Below are 25,726 nucleotides of genomic sequence, written 5' to 3' on the forward strand. Positions count from 1 at the left end.
GAAATGAGGCCTTTATCAGAAATACTGTAAAAATTGTTTCCAATCTTTCTGCTTTCCTTCTAATCTTGGTTGTGTTGGCTTTGTTCGTGCAAAACCTTTTTAATGTAACGTAATCAAAATTCTCCATTTTTTCATTTCACGGTGTTCTATCTTGTTCGGTCATAAATTCTTCCCTACTCCATAGATCTGGCAGGTAAACTATTCCTTGCCCTCCTAGTTTGCTTATAGTATTAGTCTTTATATCTAAATCATGTGCACATTTTGACCTTATCTTGGCATATGGTGTGAGATGCTGGTCTACTGTTTTCTAGCTTTCCCAGTGGTTTTTGTCAAATAATGAGTTCTTATCTCAGAAGCTAGAATCTTCGGGTTTATCAAACGGTAGATTACTATAATCATTTACTACTGAGTCTTATATATCTAACTTATTCCACTGATAAGGATGGGAATATTTTAAAGTCTAGATAGATAAAGTCTATTAATAGTGTAATATAATAACCACTCATATTTTCTTCACTACTTAAAATGTGATAAGTACTTTCCATACTCACTTGAACCTCATGTTTCTATTCTACTGATGAGAAAACTGAGGCCAGAAGGGTAAGTGACTTGCCCTGATTTCCTCTCTTCCTCTAGCTTTTATCTCAGTCCTACTAATGCTATTTGGGGCACCTTTGGTGAGAATTAAGTAGGCACTTCAACAGAGGATTCTTGGGGAAGAGGTGAGAAATGTTGCATTTCTATATCTTCAGGCATAAAGACAGAAATCTTTTAGAAGAACACTAATAAATCATATATTGATAGACACTATATACTATACTATGATAGAGACTATAAATTCTGAATTTCTGATGAAAAGAAATGACATTTTAGTATGTCATTTTAATGATAGCAATACATTAAATGGAACAGTAGATGTGATATATTTTAATAGTCTGGGACCACACCTCAGTTATGCTTCAATCAGAATACATCTGTATATTAATGGGCTAATACAATATACCTGATCCATCATTATTTCCTGCTATTATAGTCCTAAAAATCCCTTAAAAACAATACACAATTCGTACCTGAAGATTTGTGCATGTGTACATCTTAATTCTATTTGAAAATTAAACTTTTTTATCTATACTGAGAAAAAATTCAGTTCTTTGCAAAAGATATCAATATCAAATCTGACTCATGCCAAATTCAGTTCAATAAAAGGTTACTACCACAGCACTGGCCTAGATACTGGGAGGGATCTAAAGTTTAAATAAGAGGCAGGTCTTGCCCTCATGGAGCTTATGATCTAATGGGCTGGAGAGGTGACAGTGATACAAATTCAAGTACCTACAATACAAAATAATACATGATAGAGTCCATAAAAGAGGTGCAAACAATTTCTATTTAAGTTTCTTAGAGGGAAGGTTGTTACTGACTCAGAGGTATATGGAAGGCTTATTGAGGAGAAGGAATCTGGTTGAATTTTAAAGTATAAGTAGGAGTCAAATGGGTAAAGTGTGGGAAGGCATCCAGACAAAGTGATCAGGGTAAGCAAAGGCATGGAGGTGAAAAAGCATGGTGTACTTGTGGAGGTTGGCACAAAGTTCAATCTGTTTGGAATATAAAGTATGTATAGGGAAGTCATTCATGATAAGGTTGGAAAGGTGGAAGTGGTACCATTGATGGAAATGGCAAAACCAGAAGTTGGAATGGGTTTTGATTGAAAGATATTATTATAAAACTCATTTGAGGTGGAGGTGCAAGTGGAATGTCCAGCTTCTCTTGTAGGCAGTTGAACATGTGGGTCTGGAAGTCAGAAGAGTGCTCTGGGGCTAGATCTTTAGATTTGGGTTATCTGTTTAGAGATATCTGACGCCATAGGAGTGAAGGAGATTGAGATTGCCAAGGGGGGAGAGGGAGAAAAAAAAGCCTGAGGACCTCGGAGAACATCCCCCTCAAGGGATTTAAGAGAAAAAAAAATAAGGGACCAGCCAAGGAGACCCAGAGAGAGGTAGGAGAACCAGACAAGTGCTATCTCAGAAACCAAAGGAGGAGATATTATCAGAAAGAGGGGTTCTTTAATGGTGTCAAATGCTGCAGGAAGTCAAAGAAGATGAGGGTGAGAAAGCACTCAGAAAGCATACTTTGGGATTCGAAGGTTACTGGTAACCTTCAAGAGAGGCCCTTCAATAGAGAGATGGGAATGGAAATTATGACTAGGAGAGGCTGACATGAGTAGGTAGTAAGGAAGAAGAGGTATTAGCTGGATAAGTTGTCTATGACTTTTTCAATAAAGCTGGCTATAAAGAGGAGAGACATAGTATAATGGTAGAAGGTCAAAGAAGATAAAAAAAAGGGTAAAAAGAATCTGAAAGATGAAGCTAAGTAACCTTCAAATGGAAAGTTTTTATATGAAGACACGAAGAGGGAATGACTGATGGAATAGGTTCTTGAGAGAGGAAGGAGGAACTAGAGCCATGTAAACTAGTGGAGAAATTACCCTTGGCAAAGAAAAGAGATACTGTCTCCTGGAATCAGAAGGAAGTGAAGTGGGGAAGATAAGTTGCAATAATGCCAAGATGTTTTGAGGCGCTTTTGTCTAATGGGCTCAGAGAAGTATGAGGCTAAGTCACGTACTGTTTGTGTGGGAGCTGAAGGTAAAGTTGGGAGCTTGTGCAAAGAGGTTAAGTTTTGAAATCGTGGACTTTTTGGTCTCAGGATCCCTTTATGCTTTTAAGACTCACTGAAGACCTCAAAGAGGTTGATTTTTTGTTCATATGAAATATCTCTTGATATTTATGATACTGGAAATTAAAATGGAAAATTTATAATATTTATTTTAAAATAACAATAAGCCAATTACATTAAACAACATTTTTACGAAAATTAATTATATTTTTCAAAACAAAAATTCAATAGGAAGAGTGGCATTATTTTACATATTTTTGCAGATTTCTTATGTTTGGCTTAATAGAAGACAGCTGGATTCTTATATCTGCTTCTGCACTCAATCTGTTGCAATATGTTATTTTGGTTAATGTAAATGAAGAAAATATGGTCTCATACAGGTATGGAGTTAAAAAGAAATATTTTAATAGGCAAATAACATCTTATCATTGTGAAAATAGTTTTGACATTGTAGAGTCCTTAAAGGGTCTCTTGGACCCCTGAGGGTTCCTTGGACCACATCTTGAGAACCTCTTGTTTAGAAAATTTACTGAATGGAATTGTACGAGGAGCCTTATGTACTAAAATGAATACTTTCCACTGTACAGATATCATGCTATATAACAGGCCAAGGTTTAACATTGTGCTTGATAATTAAATATTTCATATCTAGACAAAGACTTTGGTTCTTGCATGGTGTATTTGCCCTGGAGTGGTTAGAAGAATATACAATTTGTCCTACGGACACAGAAATAATTACAAAGAAATAATGTTTTCTGAGGTGTAACTGAGGTGATATTAACCTAAGATATGAATGTTTGTCTTCTTTCAAGATAAATGAACATTCACTAAAACACCGATCTACTCACTCACAGCACCACGATACTAGAGCCCATTTGTCCTCATTAACCAAATGGGCAACATAACCAAATACAGGGGCCAGTTTTTATTTATCTTTGTTTACCTTGCATCACACATAGTAGTTTTCAGTAAATGTTTGTTGATCCAAATTAGTCAGTTTTCTTCTTACTATATACTAGAGAAATAGCAAAATGTCCAAACTAACTATGAAATGGGAAGTCCTAAAAGACCACAGGACACCCCTAAAAGATTATTATTGTTGTTGCTATTAAAGATCACAGAACTGTTTGCAAATACATTGTTCAACAGAAAATATTTTACATTACTTATCCTTGTTACAGAGCTAGAGTTTGACTCACATTTATTGTAAAATAACTAGCAATCATTTAAGAAACTAATCAACAGATTATAAAATATTTTATAGAGTAAAAAAGAGAACACATTAAACATTTCCACTAAGCCATGGGGTAGCGGGACCTTAATGATCATTTGGTCCAGTTTTGTCAGGTCCAGAGAAGTTACAAGATTTGCCTAAAGTTATGCAGAGGCAGGATCTGAAAATATTTCCAAATTCAGCACTTGTTTCACTTTTGCACTACAAATTAGAAAAGATTTCAAGATAGTACTCCCCAAATTACCTTTGCAATGCATGATGGCTATCGTTCAGACTGGCTGGTCCCTCATAAATATGGCTAGAACCAAACATGCTTTAAGGGAGAATAACTGATCTCACTTGAGCCCATAATAGATTCTAGGCTCTCTGAATATAGGGGTGAGCTCTTATTATTTTTGTTTACCCTGCAATGCACTCTACATAGATAGCAGGTGCTTAGCAAACTGATCTGAATCATTTGTCACATAATAGTGTAGAAATAGAAATATGGAATAATTTAAATTTAATTTCTTCTATTTGTACTCACATACTCTAATGGAGATGCCAGGGAATGGTAAAACATTCAGAAGGAAACCTTTCATTTAGTTGGTGGCTGGGTCTGTTCTTAGGGTGGGACTAGGTAAGTTTACTCTTTTACAACATTCTCTTTAGTGTAACCAAGTTGAAAGATCCTTTCCTGGTTCTGGATTTTAAGTAGGAGGTACAGATCCACATGACTTGGTGGCCAGAGGGACCTGGAGTGATATCGAGGCCCCTCAGGCTCAGAATCTCTGATCTTCAAACCCTGAGTGACTGGACCAAGTTGCTCAAGGCTTCAGTGACTTGACAAACCAGAGGATTACAGCAGGATTATTATCTTTCTTATCATTGTAGAGTACTGAACTTTAGAGTTACTTATAGGGAGTTGCCATTTAGAAAGTGTAGTAGCAAATTGAATTGATTTGTATAAGCATCAATTATCATACAAATTATTTTTATTGATAAGGGGCGTGGGTTCCCTGGGGCCTTCTCCTGTCCTTGGGAGCCCTGCAGAATAAAAATCCACACAGGGACCTAGCAGGTAGGCAGAAGAGAAGCAGTAGCTTTGTGATGGCAGCAGAAATAGCAATAGCAGCGGCTAAACCACACATCAGATCATCAACTTCTGAATAACCAAGTGTTGGACAGGGTTTGCTTAGAGGTATCTCCTCAGTTACTCACTAGAGCCACAGTGTTTTAAAGTGAAACAGAACCAAGATCTAGTGAATGTTTTCCTGGACATTGTACTCTTCATGGACCCTCTTCATCCTCTACAAATAAGCAACTGTCCACAAGGTGGTAAGGCCACAAGGCCAACACTGCCCACGAAGGCTTCTTGAAGACACCCTCTAGGTAAACACGGGCCTATAATGCTGCAGATAATGTTCTTCTTTCTTGACTAGATCTTCCCTTTAGACTACAGACTAACTATAGAATTACTACTCTGATCTCTACACCCTCAAGTGTGGGGTGAAGGACACAGCTACAGAACAACTGAGAAAGAAATGGTAACTTCTTTCCTTTCTTAGTGTGTGCTCAGTAGCTTTACTCTGACCACTTCCATGTGATCTTTCAAAGATTTTATTTCCAAACCTTGTACTTTTTAATCTTTATGTAGATATGAATTTGGCAATAGGTCCAGAAGGGCTATATCTTTAAAATTAAGTCATTAAAATAAATAAATAAATAAAATCCACACCTTTAAAATTAAGTCCAAATTGCTGATAATTTAATAACAACTGGAATACAACATAAAACATGGTAATTGTTTTCTTAGGATACATATACTCACTGATATTGGTTGTGTCATTGGTAGGATATTTTATTCACTCAATTGAATGAATTAATTCAAATGATACAACCAATACCAGCATTTAATAAGTACTTATTATATGTCAGTGTGAAGAAGAGGTATTAGAGATTACCAAACTGAAGGTCTACAGAGCCTTTGTGCTGACCTCATTGCTGTATGCCTGTGAAACAAGGACAGTCTACCAGTGCCATGCCAGGAAACTGGATCATTTCCATTTGAACTGTCTTAGGAAGATTCTGAGGATCACCTGGCAGGATAAGGTACCAGACACTGAAGTCCTTGCTTGAGCTGAATGCCAAGTATTCAAACCATGCTTCAGAAAGTGCAACTCTGATGGACTGGCCATGTTGTTCAAATGCAAAATATATGCTTCCCCAAAACACTATTTTATGGAGAACTTGCATGGGGCAGGTGATCACATGTTGGCCAGAGGAAGAGATACAAGGATACTCTCAAGGTCTCTCTCAAGAATTTGGATTTGATTGGGCAACATGGGAGACACTGGCACAGGACTGCTCAGCGTGGTGTGCCCACATCAGAAAGAGGGCTGTGCTCTCTGAGCAAAGCAGAATTGAGACAGCACAAAGTAAATGTAGGATGTGCAAATTTGGAGTATCCACCCCAAAAATTCATACAGACTACCTGTGCCCAAACTGTGGTAGAGCATTCTGAGCTCGTATTGGTCTGATCAGCCACAGCCAGATACACTGAAATTTCACTTTATCATAGTGATATCATTTTAGTCCTCTTTGAGAATGAAGGACAACAACCAACCATTATATGTCAATGTGTACTGACACTCAGATGGTGAGCGCAGATGGTGAGTGGTCAGACAGGTTTTTAGGTAGACTGAAGTATGTCTTCAAGGCTGCCTTCACCTTTTCTTATTTCAGGTAGCACTTCTGTTAAATAAAGTTCTTTCTTTTAGACATCTATGGGCTGGAGTAGTATAAGCCTTCTTCTCACATTTATTTCAATACTCTTATTTCTGCCATTCAACTCTATCTTAGCTAATCTCAAATATCTACATTTATTAAAGGCAAAAGTAAAAGTTTTAACAGTAAAGTTGCTATGCTTAATTTATAAGTTATATATTAAGTTAGGTAAATAGCGGGGATGAAGTATAAACATATGTATTTACCACATGCTGGAGAGCAAGAAAGAAACTAACAGAACTCTAAATAGGTAATTGGTAATAGTTCAGGCATTATTTTGAGTCACCGAAGCAAACAAACCTAACTGTAAAGCTCAAAATGAAGAAATGGGCATTTATGGACATAGATTAGTTGCAAAACGAACAGAAACTACTCTCTAAAAAATACCTCTTCCATAAGGTAGCCTTCGGTGGGGGGCGGGGGCAGGATGTAGAAGGCAAGCTCACAGGGTATTCAAAATGGTACTTGGTTCCCATGTGAGACTTCTGGTGCAGCAAGGAAAGAGGCAGGTGCCATATGGATCTATTTCCTCCAACTTAAGCTCAAGGGCAAGACTTTACAAGAATAAAGGTTGAAGAACACATTCTGTTTGTCTGATTTTGTTTCCTAATGGCAAAAGAACCTTGCTGAGTCAGGTAGTATAATGCAAGTTACTGAAGGGCTTGCCTCTCAGGACTAAACAAGAGAAGTATCTTTTATCATAAAAGGTCTTTTGAAAGCAATTTCATTTACTCTCCGCCTGTGACAAGTGCTTTTGAAAAAAGTGGTACAGAAAAACCATAAGACGAAAATGAGAGAGGGAAAAATGTCCCCTTATAACCTAAGTTGGAGAATATTTCAATTTTTATTTGATGAGAGCATTTTTTCTCCTTTAAAATCTCCTTGAAACTGATTTGCCTGTAACAAGTTTAGTGACCATAGCTTCTGACCGCTGCCATTCTTTGGACTGGAAGCTCCTTGGGGCCAGAGCTTTGTCTTCTGCTTTCCTCCTTGCTCAGAACACTTCCAATAAGAATTTCTGCCAACTTGAAATAGCAACAAAGAAAAATGAGCTCATAAATCTTTACCTTGAAGGAAACAATACTTTATTAGAAACAGAAGAGTTAGAGAATGAAGAGCTGACCACAGGAAAACATGTTTTGTTCAGTTCAGTGTGATGATTAAGAAAGAAAGATGGGAAGAGTTGTGTAGAGATGATGCTGAGGACATTTGGCTCTGGGGCCTTCTCTTATCCAGTTTTTATCAAGATCCTGAAATACATTAGTTTTAGAACTCTGTAGGGCGCAACTTTTTTGCAGCTTTTACATTGTTTAAATAATAAAATCATAACAAAGTGAAAGACAGTGTAATGTGGTGGATTAGAGGGCCAGCTTCAAAGACGGATAAGAGCTGGGCTTAAGACCCACCTCTCATGCATATTTGGTGTATGACCCAGGCCAAGTCCTATGATCTCACAGTGTTCTAGGCAATTCTCCTCAAGTTGCAGAAAGAAGGTGCCAACCTGCATTGGCTGAGGGATTTTCTTCCCACGGGAGTTCTTTGTACCAATGAAATCCAAGATCTAGTCTCCCTAAAAGAGTCAATCACTGAGCCCAACACAAGATTAAGGAAAAATCCCCAATCTGGCACAAAATAATCACAAAGAATCCAAACATTAAAAATTCAATCATCCCCAGACTACACATATGAAGAGCCTTTAATAACATCCATTTTACTTTCCTTTAAATACAATTTCTCACACACATACACACACAAATCCTACAATGGCCAACACATCCGGCTGTAAGCTGGCCAGAAAGCAGTTGGCTGCTGGCAAAAGCATCTATTCCATATCTTGGCATCTATATCTAAAAGCTCCAAGTACACCCCATGGGTGGCCATGGGTGTTGACTTCAATGCTGGAAGCTGAGTCAATTTAGTTTTGCAATTACAGACATATGCCAGTATGCTTAGTAACTGCACTGCTATTTAGAAGAGCCCCATTTAGCATAATCCACTTATGTGGGAGTTTACCCATGTCCTACGTTTAAAATATACAAAAGTTTTGTCAAGCAGCGAAGCTGGATGGCTCAAGGGATTGGTAACCTGAGATCCAGTCTTTCAGTTCTAGGTCACTGGTTCACATTCAGATCTGATTGTTAATAACTGAACAGTTACCACCTGACAGTTTTAGTTAATTAGCAGTATCAGTCGATTTCCTAGGTTTTTGTTTTTTTAAGAGTACAGCATAGAAACCATAAACACAACTGGAATTAACATAGCTCATATTGGCAGTGGGAGGAAAGGACAGACAGGAGAGAGTGTAAGTTTGAAGGCAAATGTAAAGTCTTCATTTTCTTTGAAAAGAGGAATTATCTTCCTCACAGTTACATAATGCATTGCCAAGGATGTATTTTAGAGTAACAGTGGGAAGTGCCAAAGAATCAAGATGTTAACAATAGAGGGACTAGATTACATATTATAATTAATAATAGAAATAGTAATTAGAAAAGGATGTCCTATAATTTTAAGATTTGTATATGTCTTGTGCCATGTGTATGTACGTACATGTGTTTCTTTAACATTTTTTCCATATGGGCTAATTTTCCTAGATTTTTCCCTATTTATTTAGCACATTTTGCCACAGACCATCAAATTAGTTATACTGCAATTTTGTGAGTTAAAAAATATGTAAAAGTAAATAAAAACCTGAGGCTTTTTGACTCCTCCAGCAAGATCAATTCTTAATATTAGAAAAAAAATTAGGGATCAATATTACCTCTATGAAATAGCAAGAAAAAATTGTTTTACCTTCTAATACTAAAAAAAGTTTCAGAAAGATTATTATGTAACTCTTCATTATTTCTTCAGCTCATTTGCATACTTCATTTAGTTTCATTAGTTATATCCACTGAGTCTGAAGGTAAATACAAACAACTTGAGATAATCAAGCCAGGATTCCACATAAAAGACAAAACTCCGTTAGTTTTTTTTTTTTAGCATCATTACTAACAATTAGTTATCAGTCAAAAAGGGGAAAACCCCCACAAACCTAACAACACTAGAACTACTGCTGACCTTGCTAGTACATGTTAAAAATGGATATTTTCTTTTAGTGAAATGGCCATGAAGTCAGCGCTTGAAGTAGTGACAAAAAAAAGGCCAAGACCTATATTTATCTGGTGAAACATTTTGTCTCGTCTGAAGCCAGTTTGCAAAAACCCACACACATCAAAATATGTATGAGAGGCAGCAGAGTACAGGGACTAGATAGAGAGCCGGCCTTGGCAGTGAAAAGATGGGAATAAATACCCCAAATCTGACAGAACCTTAAACTGCCTAGTGCCCTAAACAACCATCAGAGACGAGTGGAAGAAGAGCTGCTGATCTGAACTGGGAGAAGGAGTGTCTTTTCCTCACTGCAAAGTTCCTACATCACTGAAATAAGAGGTCTGGACAAAAAAAAATTAATTTTTTCCCCAAACAATTCAGTTGTGCAAATATTTATCAAGCATCTACCATGTGTAAGACATAAACACAGAAGTTTCTTCTCTTGGGAAACTGGGAGTCTCTGCTATGGAAACAGTGAATGAACTAAAGGTAAATGTCAGCAGGTGAACACACATAACCCCTGGGGGCTTCATGGAGAAAGGGGTCACCTGAGCTGAGCATGAGGGAAGCTGGGGAGGCAGACAAGGTAGAAGTGAGGAGGGAGGACATTCCAAGGGCAAAGGCCTGGGGGGGTGAGACTGAAAGCTGAGTTTGGAGAGAGTTAGTAGCTGAAATGGGCTAGGAAGTAGAGTGTGTGAAGGGGACTAGTATGTATTGAGTCTGGAAAGGGAGGTGGGAGGCCAGATTCGGAAGGGTATGAAGGCCCAGCAGCTCATATTTTACCTAGAGACAACAGGAAGACCTGAAGTTTTCTGAGCAGGAGAGTGGCATAGTTAGATGGATGATATCTCAGAAATTCAGGAGTGACAAGACAGTGAAAATTCTTTGAGGAATTTTTTTTTTTTAATTTGCAGAAAGAGCCAGATTTTTTTTTTTTAAATTTGCAGGAACATTTTATTCTTCTGAGATCTTTTGTGTGCTAAATGATCATATCCTTCTAACCATATCAAGTTCACCTTTTCTTGGTACTCAGAAGACAGAAACAAGATAAAGCCCTTTCTGCTATAGCTCCACAAGGAGGGTAAGAGAGATGATATTTGGAGGATGAACGAAGAAAAGGACCCATGGCCCTGGATGATGTTCTGAGTCTGATGCTTAGCCACCAGAGCTGGATCTACCTGCAATCCATTTCTATATGCAGAATTAAAGGGGTTGCCTAGTGTAATGAAAAGGACACTGGATTTGGGAGACCTGAATTCAAAGGATCATAGAGTTAGAGCTGGAAGAGATGTCAGAGTCCTCATTTTACAGAGGAGGAAATTGACATCAAAGAAAGTGAAGTAACTTGTTTGAGATCAAGGGGAGTGAGAGGCAGGGCTGGAATTTGAACATAAATCCTCCAACATCTAGAACGCTCTAATTCTGGAACTGCCATTGTCCAGTTGTGTGGTAAATCACTTATCTGAGCCTCAGTTTCCTCATCTATAAAATGAAGGGGTGGGTTTGAACTACCTCATCCTAATAGAAAACACCAGCAAATAACTTTTATTTTCTAATAAAATGGTTAGGAAGGGCAGTCTTATTTGGAGTCTGTTGCTGTCTGTATTAGTGCTTCAGCTCATTTTAATCAGCACTTATTATTTGCTAGGTACTAGGCTAGGCACTGGAGATCCAAAGACAAAGAAACAGACTCTGACCTCAAGAAGTTTACAATCTATCAAAGAAACAACATACAAAATATACACAAGGGTTTTTGTTTTGTGGGAGGATTTTTTTGGACAGGTGACTGGGGAGGGCTTTAGGAGTTGAGAGAATCAGCATAGATTTCATGTAGTCACTTGAACAGAGTTTTGAAGGAAAGAAAGAAATCTAAGACATGGGAAGTGAAGTAGGAATGTATTCTAGGTACAAAGGTCCAAAGAAAGATGATCGAGGCATGTGTGGGAGGAACAGAAAGAAGGCTAGTACAGTGCTGAAAGGAGAATAATCTATGATGTTGGGGCGAGGTTGTGAAGGGCTTTTTAAAAGCTAAAAGGTACAAAGGCACTTGATCCAGAGGAACTCTAGATTCAGCCATTCATCTGTGAAATTCTGTAATCCTATGAAAAGCTAGGTTTTTGAAAGGGGATGACTCCTGTACTCATAAAGGTCATGCCTTTGTATGTTCACACTAACCTATTTATCTTCTCTTAAGTAGGGAGAGGAGAACCAGAGCAGAGTTAACTGCAGCATGCAGGATCTTTAATTTTCTAAAACTTTGTGTATAAATTCAATAAACTTGGTTGTCTGAAAGGAACATTCAAATCTTTTTAAAAAATCTAAAAGTAAGCATTTCAACATTCAGTTCTTTATAGGAAGTTTATGAGTGTGTACCTGCTTTGGCTCAAAAGCTGCAGATCATTTTGTAAAGAACTGAAGACAGCACCACATGCATGCCTCAAATGCTTTTTTATGACAGTATTGATCTTAGAACTCAGCAACCCTACATGATACAGTTGGGGCAGAGGCTAGAACTGTTAATCATTCATGAAAACAATTAGAATTGAGTAGAATGATGAGTAGAAAGGATAACTGTGTCAGTTGCAGTAAAAAGCAAACATGTCCTCTTTGATCTAGTGACACTGGCTTCCTGGCCATTCCACAAACAAGAAGCCTGATCTCTTGACTGTGGGCATTTTCTCCTGCTTACCTCCATGTCTGGAATGCTCATTCTCCTCCAGTCTGCCTTTTGATTTATAAGTTCTAATCTAAATCCTACATTCTACAGGAAGCTTTTTCCCAGCTCCTCTTAATTGCAGGACCTGCCCCTCTGCTAATTATTTCCTATTTATCCTGTATACAGCTTGCGTTGTGCATCTTTGTCTGCACGTTTTTCTCCCCCGTTAGATTATAAACTCCTTGAGGGGAAGGAATATCTTTTGACTCCTTTTGTATCCCAAGTACTTAGCAGAGTGCCTGGGCACACAGTAGGTGCTTAATAAATATTTACTGACTGATTGATGGAAGGAGAGATATTGGAGGCAAGGAGTCAAGACAGCCGAAGTCAATACATCTTGCCTAGAGTAAGGCTGTCTCTGTAGGAATAAAGAAAACAAGGAAGCCTGATCTATACTGGATAGGTTGGTCAACCAATATGAAGAGACAAGGTTATTTTCTTTTCAACAAAAACTTTTTTTTCTTATTTTTCACTGATGCTTTTGTTTTGACATCATATTCATTTCCAAATATGTTTTCTGCCCTTCTTTAACCAGAAAGCCATCCCTTTTAATCAAAGATGCAAAGGTAAAAAAAACCAGACAACATTAGCCAACATATCTATCATGTCTGACAGTATATGCAATATTCTTTATTGATAATCCTCCACCTTCACAACAATCAGAAATTTCATTTATACATCGTATTCAGAGTTTTTATTGTTGTGATTATTTTTTCTGTTTACGCTGTCATAGCCATTGCATACAGCTTTTCCTGGATCTCACTTTACTTTGTCTAGGTTCATAAAATCTTCCAGTGATTCCTTGAATTTTCCATACTCATTTCTTACAAACCAGTAACATTCAACTATATTTATGCACTAAAATCTGTTTCACTAGTCTCAAATCGGTGCTTATCTACTTTGTTTCTACTTTTCTGCTACCATAAAAAGTGCTATAAATGTTTTGGTGTATATAGGACCTTTCCTTCTGTATTTTATCTCCCTGATACATATCCTAATACTGGCATCTCTATGTCAAAAGGATGGGCATTTTCAGCCACTTTCTTAGGACAATTCCAAATTATTTTTTTAGAATATCTGGACCAATTCACAGCTCCACCAACAGTGTCATGTGCCTGTCTTCCTAGAGATCCTCCAAAATCTTCTGCAATCTTTTATAAATTGTGGGGTGTGAAGTGAAACTTTAGGATTGTTTTGTTTGCATTTCTCTTACTAGCAGTGATTTAGAGCAATCTTTCATATGGTTTTTAATAGTTTAAAATTCTTTTTTGAACTATTTGTTTATATCTTTTGACCACTTATTCATTGGGAAAAGACTTCTTATAGATTTGTGTTAAGACCCTATGTATCTTAAATACCAGACTCTTAGAGATTTTTTCTCTAACCTGTGGTTTCCTTTCTTAGCTTCACTGATTTTGTTTGTGCAAAAAGCTTTTCAATGTCATGCAACTAAAATTATCTTTTTTATAATCTCTGTTTTAGTTAGTTAAGAATTTTGCCATTTGCCATCATTAACAGTAACTGATTTTGCCCTCTTTTAAATTTTAGTGGTGCTATCTTTAATATTCAAGTCATTCATTTTGAGCTTATTGGACACGGTAGAAGATGCTGCTTAGTGTGAACCTCATTTTTGCAAACTGCTTTCTAGTTTTCTCAGCAGTTCTTGGACAGAACATTTTCAAAAGTGGAAACACCAATTGTTAACACTCACCCAAAGAAACATACAGCTTCATTAAGAATGAAAGATACAAATGAACAAGTTTGAGGTACCACCTTATCTACCAAATTGACAAAAATCATTTAAGGACATCAAAACTGTTGCATTGCTGGCAGAATTGTAAACTTGTAGATCTTTTTGGGGAATATTTTGGCAAGAAGCAGGAAAAAGTTACAAAAATAATCATATACTTTGGCCTAAATAACTCCATTATTACGAATATGCCCTGCGCTATTTTGTTTAAAGGAGTGATCTCTTCAAAGCTGTTTACAATAGTGTTATTCGTAATGTGAAAATAACCTAGAATCAACCTAAATACACAATATGAACGATTAAACAAAACTGTGGTACATCAATGTAATAGGATACAATGTTACAATTAAGATGAGAAAATACGAGGAATGTAAAGAAATGTGTAAAGATCTTTATGAAATGATACAAAAGAAAAAAATCAGAGCAGAGCACACACTAACTATGAGCATCTCTGAGAAAATGAAGAGGAATAAATGCTCAAAAAATGCTGATGAAGACTTGGAGGGAGTGAAAGGTGAGGTCAATGACAATTTATAGGATGAATTTCATCTATTTAAATGCTTTGTTGATTGTATTGATGTTCATTATTGCTAATAATCATTACCTAAAATTGTTTTTTAAAAGGAAAGATTAGGGATCTATTTGGCACTTAGCAGACAGCCTGAAAGTAAAAAGTAGTAAGACTTAGCAAGGAATTGAATGGAAAGGCAACAAGAGGAATGAAAGGAGGGTAACTCAGAGGCTGATGTGGTGGGACCCACTGTGACAAGGAAGATAAATACTGGAGAAAGATTGTGAAAAGAAGGTGTGCAGCCCTGCTCCTTTCAAACCAAACTGATGAAGTTGTTTAGCAGGTCACGATATCTATGAGACACAGTGGCCACTCTGGATCAAGTGTGCCACCTCAGTGTAGATGGTAGTTAAACCTGTCAGAGCAGCTGCCATTACTCAGGATTTTGAGTAAGAGATTAAGAATCTTGAGAGCATCCATCAACCACTGAGTGGGTTGGTGAGGAAACAGATCTTTAGAGAAGGCATTGTAGGAATAACAATGCTATCTGATAATGTCTAATAATTCTGAAATAATTAAACTGGCAAAAAAAACCCCAAACCAGCAATAAATTCTCCAATTTTTCACCAGTGCCAAAGAAAACCAAGTGACAGGAGCGATATTCCCAAAGGGCAAATTATGATGGGAAAAACATGATGGAAAGTTAATCAACTGGAAGGATTATAACCAATTTAAAAACAATAAGGATCAGAAGGAAACTGTTTTCTTGTTATATATACGTGTGATCATTAACGTAACATATATCAAGAGTTTAAAAAAACAAACCCAAGGAAAGGGCTGCTACTCTAGACTATGCCAGCTCATCTAGCTACAGCTTCAAAAATGCATTTTTTGGGACACATTTAATATGGGGCCTTTTCTTTCCTCTCCAGTATTCAGTGTTTATCTGCAAAAGAAGCACTGATCTTTTCATTAGCTGAAGTATGTAAAAAAAAAAAAAGTTTTCTTTCCTAGACACAAGTATTTATATGTGCAAAAACGTGATCACAAGTATGGTAACAGCATATAGTTCAGTGCTCCAGGGAGAAGTACTCAGTCAATAATGCTGTTAAGTGACTGATATGGTAATTACACCTTTATAAACATACATACCAAAGAATATGTCAGGGAGTTAGATAAGTTTCTGTGGTGGTGATGAGGCTAGATGGCCCTCTAAAAAAAAGAAAAGAATCATTCCTCTCCCATCTTAAGAAGTCTTTTGAAACCAGGCAACATCTTGTTATTTTCTATGAGTAGGAACAGAAATAGGAAGTGTGTAGCCCCATGTCAGCTCATTCCTACTCATCAACTAACAGGACTAGCAAAGAGTTGTTGTTCTGAAGAAGCAGAGCAGAGAGCCAGAGTGGTCAGCAAGGCCATGAGTGGATGTCCCAGAGCAAAAGTGAATCCCTTCTTTGTGATTCCATTAGAAATGAGGGGGGAAAAATCCCACAAGCATTTACAGTGCCAGATTTAACACAACCTTCCCCCTGCAAATACTTCTTTTGCTTGAGCTGTTCAGAATCTGTGACCATTTTTGCAAGATTGCCTTGTGTTCCAAGACTTTTGCATGGTGTCCTGAAAAATCCTCCCTCACTGGAAAAATACTGTATCTCCCTTTTCCACTTTGCAATCTGGTTACCTACTGTATTCATGAACCAGCTCCGTGGATCTAGAAGTGCAGGGATTTTATAAGGAATTGTGTCTTAGAGAGGACAGAAGGAAGGAAAATAAGAGAAATAACACTTCCTTTGGAAATACATTAAGAAATATGAAGTTCTTTATAAAAGCTAAATATAGTAGAACTCCATCATAATGTAGTTCATCATAAAATGGATTTGGATGTACCCTTGGAACAAAACTGGATTTAGTAAAAATCTGTTATTACACAGAGAGTTTATAAGGCAGCCATTAATCCTCTTCCCCAAGACCAGTGTTATGAAGGAGTTCCACTGTATCTGGCCATGAGAAAAACAGTTAGATTACTAAATGCATACACTTTGTCAAGTGACTTTCCAGTTTTCAAATTACCTTGATTCAGGGTATTTGGTGAGTGTGGCCAAGCTGCTGGTATACATGTGACCACCCACATCAATGTGGACGGGTGCATTGGATTTTGTGAGCTGTGCTGGAGTAGGAATGCCTTGGTTGTTCAATGGAGATGCAGGGGATCTAGTGATCAGAGGTCTTGACATATTGGGCCGACTGTCCTACGGAGAGACAAGCAAGTTTAGACATTTTTTCTTTTTTCTTTCTTTCTTTTGTAAAATGGCAAAAAAGAAAATATACACAATATAGTGAACAAGTCAAAGATTAAAGCTGACATTCTTTATGTTAAAATCGGAAAGCCAGTGAGTCTTTAAAATTTCACCAGTTCTCATTTGTACTATAATGAATGACAGAAAAATAAATGCCTTAACTGACAAAGAAAGGAAGCTTTTACATGTTCAATAATAAAGATTTGTTCTTAACTAATATTAATTTCAAATAATTCTGTGAAACAGGAGGGCCCATTATACTAATGAAGTCAGCTTACATTTAACAATGGGTAACTTCACATGAAGAATCACTAATCACTTTAAATTAGAGGATAATCAAAGCCTAAAACAGTAAGCATTTAAATAAAATGTCCATGACTTCTCTTTGATATACAATTAGAATAGACGCATACAAACCACCAGCCCATGTATTCTACAGAATCTTTTTTGGAATTTCTTTTTTGTCAAATCAAGAGTCAAATGAACTGGTTAAGCTGTTTGGATGCTTAAAGTAACTATGAAAATAAAGCCAACTAACTGTTTTTAAACAACCCCTTAGGATGTGCAAAATTACTAAAATGTACATCACATTTTTTTTTTTTACTATTTGCCAATCTTATTCTTTGTGTCTTTTCCATTCAATAGTGTTGGCTTGTGACATGACAAAAAAACAAACAAACATTTCCCATGAAAAACAAATTAAACTACACCCCAAATGATAAATGTGTCCTTGTGAAACATATGTGAGAGACTAGTCACTAGGGTAAGTATGTAACTTCTTAAGGAAGTTAAGTTCCAAAAGAACAGAAGTACATGTTGATGCATCAAACGTTTAGTCACCTGGGAATAGGTGTGATGACATAAAGGCAAACATCTTTAATTTCTGTAAGACAGAGCCCAGAGCAGTTTATCTTGGGAGCCAGAACATTTCTGGGTTGCTAAGATTAAGAAAGAGTATTGCTGAGACCATGACATGTTGCTTCTTTCCCCACGTGTATGATACAAATACTTCAAATGCTGCTTGAACATTTTTCATTGCTTTTTAGAAAGCTAAAGTCAGATACTTGGCACATTGTTATTCACTGGAGGGGCCTAGGACTTAAGGTCTCTAATCCCAGTTATAAATTGAGAGTATTTAATGCATAGTCTCTTTAAGATGAAAGTTACAAATACAGTCAGAGACTTATAACAGAGAGAGAGAATGCTCTTTGGAACAGGCAGACAATGTAGGTCAAATCCAGCGATAAGGCATAATAAAAGGCTAAGCAATGCTTTTGATAGGGATCATAAGGGGGAACATCATCTAGCTTTTGTTCATAAAATGCAGTGTGATAAAATATAAATTTGCAAAACATCATCTATTTTATGATCTGGAACTGCTTTAGGAGCTACCTGAGGCGCTACTGCTGGAATATTTAGCATTAACCACATGTCCAGGCATGATGCAGAATACACACGCTTCTGGGAAGGCTTAGCCACTCCTGTGAATGGAGCAGTGATCGGGCTTTTGTATACACGGTTTACCATGTGTGTTCTTGATGCAGCACGGAAGAGGGCCAACAAATAGTAAAAGAAGAGGAATGAATGAGGTGGTGGGTAAGAGAAAATGTGAAACAAAGACACAAAATTGGTAGAAAAATAAAAATAAACAGCTAAAGAAAGGAAACACAAAGAGAAAAGTAGCATTTGGAAAATGTTTTAAAATTTTTCTTCTTAAAATGGAAACATAAAACATATGCTACCTTACTTCTTTTCACAGAATGATTTGTGGCTAAGAAACACACACACACACACACACACACACACACTCACCACACACACACCCTGTTACAACTGAACACATCACAGAACCATGGAGTCTGTAATAGTTTTTCAATTGGACACCTTCTATATCCTGCCCGAGGGTGCTCAGGAGAAAATGAACAGATTTGCAGGGTTAATATTGTAGTTAGACTGTGACCTCATTCAGTGGAGCTATAACACTGCAAGGACTGTATAGGAGAAGAATTTAAAGCATAGCAGATCACCTGGAGGGTTCCAGACTTCTTGGGGTATATGCCATTTAGGCTGTAAATCATAAATATACAGAAGCTCTAAAGGCTACAATTAGATTAGCGCTTCTCAAAGAAGGGGTTATGAATCCCTAAGGTTAACAAGAAAGTTACATAATGGTTTTCCGACCCCAATGGGGCAAAACTGGTGCTCTCCCATCTCCCTATGTCCCCATCTGTCTCTCTTGTCCTTTCATCCTACGTCCCAGTGGTTCACAGCCTGGGTCCCTTCAAGACTATGCTGATAACACCCGAAAGGGCTTGAAGTTTTACTTCTCTTAGAGGTACTTGTATTTTGCTAGTGGCCTCTCCGATGGTCACATTTCAGACAGGATGGGGGGAAAGGGATCATTTGTGGGTATTGAGGTAATCAATCATTAGAGCACATGGCTGCTTGCCCTTAAGGCTATCCTTGGCAGTGGAGACCCAAGGAGCCCAGAACAGTTGTTTGGCAATAGCAATCACAGATTTAGTTAGTCCAACTTATTTTCTTATTACTTTGTCTAGTCTCCTCCTCATCACTCACCCCCAATACCATCTCATTCTGTACAGATGGACATAATCCTGATCATTTTAAACACAAAAGCTATCCAAAGATAGAGCCTTTGCTGGCCAGCAAGAATATGGACTCATCATCACTACTGGAGAAGCAACTCAAAGTACACATCTGCCCGATTGTAGTGGGTCAGAACATCTCTGATAGTCTTTTCCCCACTTCTTGGAAAAAGGTATCACTATCCTGACATCACAGAAATTCCACCACTTTTCTTCCCCCTGGGAACGATGCAGGAAGAGAAGACGGGATACTATCAACACTACCTCCCAGGACGGTTGTGAGGATAGAAAGAGGTAATATTTGTAAAGGGTTTTACAAACACTAAAGCATTACCTAAACGCTGGCAATCACCACTGTCATGACTTTGAAGTGTTTTGAACATCCCTGGGTTACATGAACAATGATTTATGTTAGAAAAAAATTCTAATGTTTGGGGGAAAAGACATTCAATGGTCTCCTTTCCACACTTTGCCTGAATCACTCATTTCTCAATATTCAGATGAATCTACTTGTGACGACTTCTGGAAGAATTGAGTCAAATACACAAGAATTAAGGTCTAATAAATGATATTTATGTAGCATTACATGGTCAACAGAATAGTTTCCTCATCTGTGAAGCAGATAATGCAAATATGAATCTTTATAGACAAGGGAATGGAGGCTCAGAGATGTTGTAACTGCTTACAGTCATAGATCTAGTGAAAGCTCAAGTTAAAATTCACACCTAAGTCTCTTCCCTGCACCCCAAACCTTTAAAAACATTAAAAAAAACCTTTTACTTGACCCTGACACGCATTCTAGCTATCCTTATTGTCTTTGTTTTTTTACAGTCAAATGATTAGAAAAAGCTGTTTACTGTTATCTCTACTTCCTTACCTCTCATCAACTTTTCTATCCCTTCTAATTTGGCTTCACACCTCACCACTCAATTGAAATTGTTTTCTCCTAGGTTACCAACAATCTTTTTGTTTTTTTTTAAATTCTATTTTATATTCATGAAGATCTGTATTCTCTTCCTTCCACTTTCCACTCCACCCTCATCCTGAACAGAAAGCAAGAAAAGCAAAATCCCTGTTACAAACATGTAACATCAAGCCAAGCAGTGTTTGGCCATGTCCAAAAAAAAAAAAAGAATATGTGTCAGTTTCCACACTGAGTCCTTCACATCTCTGTCGAGAGGCGGGTAGCATGTTCATCATGAGTCCACTATGACCAACAATCTCTTAATTACTAATTGCTAAATGTGATGGCCTTTTATGAGCCTTCAATCCTCCTGGGATATTTTCTGGGACATTCTTTTCTTCTTTGGCTTGGAAGACGTTGCTGTCTCCTGGTTCTGCTCCAGTTTCATCATTCCTCCTTGGCCATCTTTATTTCCCACCCCAGGGTCTATCTCAGGTTCTCTGTCTGTGTCTGCTCCCTACCACCTCACCTCTCTATCTCCCCAATCTTTATTGGTTACTTCACCAGTACTTATTAGGTTCATTTATGGCTATGAAGATAATCCTCAAATCTGTAGCTCTTGCTGTGATCTTTATCCTGAGCTCCAGATCAACTTCCTGCTAAACGTCTCTCTGTCTGAATGTTCTATTTATTATTGTTGCTGAGTCCTTTTCTGACTCTTTGTGACCCTACTTGGGGAGATACTGAAGGTTTGCCATTTCCTTTTCTACCTCATTTTACAGATGAGGAAACTGAGGCAAACAGGATTTAGTAACTTGCCCAGGGTCACACAGCTAGTAAGTATCTGAGGCTGTATTTGAGCTCAGGATTTGGAACTATGTTCCATAAGCATCTCGAATTCAACATGTCTGAAATAGAACTAATTTTACTACCTAAAGAGGGGTTCTTAACCTCTTTTTATGGCAGGAACCCCTTTGACAGTCCGATGAAGCCTTTCTCAGAATGTTTTTAAATTAATAAAACAATATACATAAGGATTTTAAGGAAATCAATTACACTGAAATACAGTTATCAAAGTATTTTTTTAAACAACAAATTTACAGACCACCACCTCCCTCCCTCAGGCTAAGAATCCCTGCCTTAAACTCACTTCTCCTTAAAATTTCCCCTTCTTTACTTTGAGGCCACCATCCTCCATTTTTATATATGTACATGCGTAGAGACATACATAGTATATGTATATACATACATATGTTTATGGGTGCATGTGTATATACACATATATATGCATATATAGTTAAATTTACTTCTAAGACAAACAAAGTTATTAAAACATAAGAGTCACAGCATTAGGACATGAAACAAGGAACCTGTTATTGAGGTTCAAGTCTGCGGTCTTACGGAAGCTGCTGGGACCTTAAGTGCAAGCACATCACCCACTCCTGTAATCCACACTGGCCCTCATGCTAGGGAACATTCAACATACATATGAGGATTCCCTCAAATGTCCTAATCTCCTACTTACTCCATTCCATAACCACTATACCTACAGATAAACAGTCTGATAGAAACAGATCCTTGCCAGCTACTTAGGAAATGACTTGCCCATGGTTATTTAGGTAACAGGTAACAGGGCCAGGATTCAGAGACAGGTCCTGTGACTTCAGATTCAGGGACCTTGCTACCATATCACAAGTTTTAGCATTTTATGTAGATCCTATAGTCAAAGGAATTGGGTATTACATTACTGCTTTATTAAAGAACTGTTCTTAAATATTTACCAAATGGTTGTTGGGCCAGAAGCTGCCCAGTTAACTTGGGGTACGTTGGCTAGACTTCCTTCCCTCCCCTTTCCTCCCCTCCCCTCCCCTTCCCTTCCTTCCCCTTCCTTCCTTCCTTCCTTCTTTCTTTTTTTCTTCCTTTCTTTTTTATGTCCCCTAAAACCTTAGACCCAGTGCACTCTGAAGCCCAGGGAGTGAACAACAATGGGTCCCTGCCCAACCCCCTCAGTGGTTGTTTTTGGACCCTCCTGGCTTAGAGTGAATGTCAGTAGTAATAGTTTCTCTTCAAACTACTACCCTGAGGCTCCTGCCCTTCCCAGTGTGATTTATCTATTTTTTTTCTTTTCTATTAAAGGGGCCATTCCCCTGACTACTTTTTAAAGAGGCCTATTCACTGAATGGCATTACCTCACTTTAAGTGAGTACCTGAAAAGGCCTTAGCTTAAAAGGCCAAAGTCTCCCACTGCATCCTGGGCCATCTCCAGTCATCCTGATGAACATGTGGTCCCTGGATTCAGATGGCTCTGGAGGAGAAGTGAGGCTGGTGACCTGCACAGCCCTCCCTCACTCAAAACAAAGTCAAGTGCAAGTCATGTCATCATTTCTCTGATGTCATGCTCCTCTTTGAAAACGGACGAACACAACTACCACCCTCCAACCAGTCACCCAAGTTCAGAGCCCTGAAGGCATCACTGACTCTTCACAATCCCTCAGCCTTAACATAAGAAAAAACTTTAAGAACCAAATGTTAGGAAATACCATCTGACAAGTAAAGGTTTCCAAAAGCATAAACGGCTGCCTTGGGAGGCAGTGAGTCTCCTGGTGAGGTCTTCAAGCAAGGGCTTTTGTAGTGGAATGTTTCTTATGTATAAGGTAGACTAGATGGCTGCTGAGCTGCCTTCTGACTCTGAAATTCTGATGCTGGGATTAAATCAGTTGCCAAGTCACATTGATTCTAACTCCCCCTCGTCCCCTTTTCTTCACTTTCACAGCAGCTACTCTCATTTTAGGCCCTCATCAACTCTTGCTTGGACTACTGCATCTGACTATTTGTTCTTCCTGAATCCAGTACCTCCTTCATGCAGCTGCCAAGATAGTCTTAGTAAAGCACACATCAGCCTACAACTCACCTGCTCAAGAGTCTCTGGTGGCTTTCTATTGCTGCTAGGATAAAACATGCTCCGTCCTTTTAAAAAGCTTTCCCCCATCTGGCACCAATCCACTTTCCAAGATTAATTTCCTATCATGCCCCTTCACATACTCCATGTTTTGGCCAGACCGGCCAATCTGCCATTTCTCAAAGTTGGTATTCTATCGCTGGGACTCCTGCCTTTGTGCACTTTATCCCATGTGCCTGGAATGCATTCCCTCTTTCCTTCCACCTCAGTGCTTAGAATCCTCAGTGCTTTTCAAGGCTCCACTCAGGTGCTCTCCCTTTCCAGAAGTCTTTCCCTCCCTATCATCGTTTGCTGTCTCCTCAAATGAACTTGCATCTTTTTAGCTATGCAAATGTTATATTCTCCCAGTAGAAGGTAAGCCTCAGTTGCTTTTCATTTTATCTTTATATTCTTGTGGACTAGCACTTGGAATTGGTTATAAATGCTTACTAAAAGCTAGGTTCTGATTTGCTCCTAATGCCAAGTCCTTTGCTCTTTAAATGCCATTACTTTGTCTCTCGTGGATGCTGCTTAGGTATGCAACTCAGATATGTGTGACCATTACAAAACCCTCTGTACATCTTTACTGAGTCTATGGATTGAGATGAAAATGCAAATGAACTTAATCATAAGATGGTTCTGACAAAAGCAATACCATTTGTTTTTTTGAATTATGTGCTTTTCTTTGTAGTATCACATTTTGAAAAAAAAGCGGGAGAAGGGTAAGGAGGGAGAGGAGGATCCAATTTTGCCTACCTTTTTCTGGATGCTCTAAGAAACCTAGTTCAAAAAAAACCAATACACCACCACCAACAAAAAAAAAAACCCCAACACAAAAACAAAAACTCCAGAAGGGAATGGCTTCCCTGAGATTTTCATTTCTGATTGCTCATTATTCATAGACTGTCAGGATGATCAATTTATTTTTTTAAAAACTTCCATATATCAGACAGTTTGTGGCTGAAAAAAAACCCGACTTTGTAGTTTTGCACATCCATCTCAACTGCCCAATATCAATGATTTTCTGATGGCAGGATCCTGGAAGGGATTTGGCTTCAGGCACCTTTCAAATGAATCTGATGAAAACCCTAGATCCTAAGTCTAACCTTACTGTATGCTATGAAAATGGGAGCCTGGGGAACACTACCTTGGACTAAATGAGATAAAGTTTCAGCTGAAAGTAGTAATTTGCTGGGGATGTACACTATGTCAAGTTCCACTATGATGGTGGAATACTAATTATTTCACTAGTATGTTGAAACAGTTTTCATTTTCCATATTAAGTGACAGTAGGGAAAGGACTTTGAGCATGATCACAAAGTCTGCACAAAATTTAGCTAGGGTAGGCATCCATAAAGATATACTGTGGGAGTAGATCATCAATACCTCAGTAATCTGGAGTGATTAAGAACATGTTCTTTTGGTGAACTGTATTTACTGGTTAACTGATGTTCCTACCTATAGGATAACCTACATAAGCAAGTCCTTGTCTGAGGCCAGGATGCTTGTTCAAGGAGGTTGGAACTATATTATTTCCCTTGGTAATGTTCTGTCCATGGGGCAGTAAAAGTGTCTTGGCTGACCTCTCACTTACGCATTCTTAGAAATACAGCACTTTCTTAACTTCCACAAATCTTTAGTCTGGTAATAAGACAACTAACTGCAATGTCAACAAATTTTAAAAGAGGTCTCATAAAAGTACAAAGTAAAAGTGTTCTCTGATGACTTTAGCTAAGCAGAATATGCCTAGGGGGAAAAATAAAATCATTCCCCCAAATTTCACACAAGGAAAGCAACAAAAAGCTTGCCAAGTCCCTTTGGTATAAGTAGGGTAACCTATCACTTATCTGGAGGTAAGTTAACCAACAACATCACTTATTCAAACAGAAAAGAACCAGAAGGAAACAAGCAAGAAAAGCTTCAGAACAGCCAAAGCAAATTTCAGAAGTCCATGAGCCTCATTTTTTAGGAATTCTCATTTAAAAGTCCACCTAGTCACTGAGAGGTAGGTGTGTTGGGTTTGTAGTCAGGAAAATCTGGGTCTGAATTCCATCTAACCCTTATTTGCTGTGTAATCATGATCAAATCACTTAACTTGTCCGAACCTTGGGCTGAGCTACAATTTATCCACTGAGTTACTTTGATCTTGATGGGTTGGCTAAAGGCAATTCCTACACCAAGGAAGTCACAGATGCCTAATGGTTTATACACAGTTCTAAGTCACAAAGTTTCCTGATCCTT

At 38.0% G+C, this 25,726-nt stretch overlaps 1 protein-coding gene across 5 annotated transcripts in view; it reads right to left on the reverse strand.

Annotated features, from left to right (window-relative positions):
• The window catches only part of KCTD1 (potassium channel tetramerization domain containing 1), a 246,445-nt gene that overhangs the window by 38,438 nt on the left and 182,281 nt on the right, over positions 1-25,726 (reverse strand). For all 5 annotated transcript variants that reach the window (XM_072604458.1, XM_072604459.1, XM_072604460.1 and 2 more), the window contains one exon: positions 16,811-16,989. In XM_072604458.1, coding sequence (XP_072460559.1) covers positions 16,811-16,989 — 179 coding nt within the window. The remainder of the gene's footprint in view (positions 1-16,810; positions 16,990-25,726) is intronic.

The sequence above is a fragment of the Notamacropus eugenii genome, chromosome 4 (assembly GCF_028372415.1).
Source record: "Notamacropus eugenii isolate mMacEug1 chromosome 4, mMacEug1.pri_v2, whole genome shotgun sequence".
Taxonomy (NCBI): Eukaryota; Metazoa; Chordata; class Mammalia; order Diprotodontia; family Macropodidae; genus Notamacropus; species Notamacropus eugenii.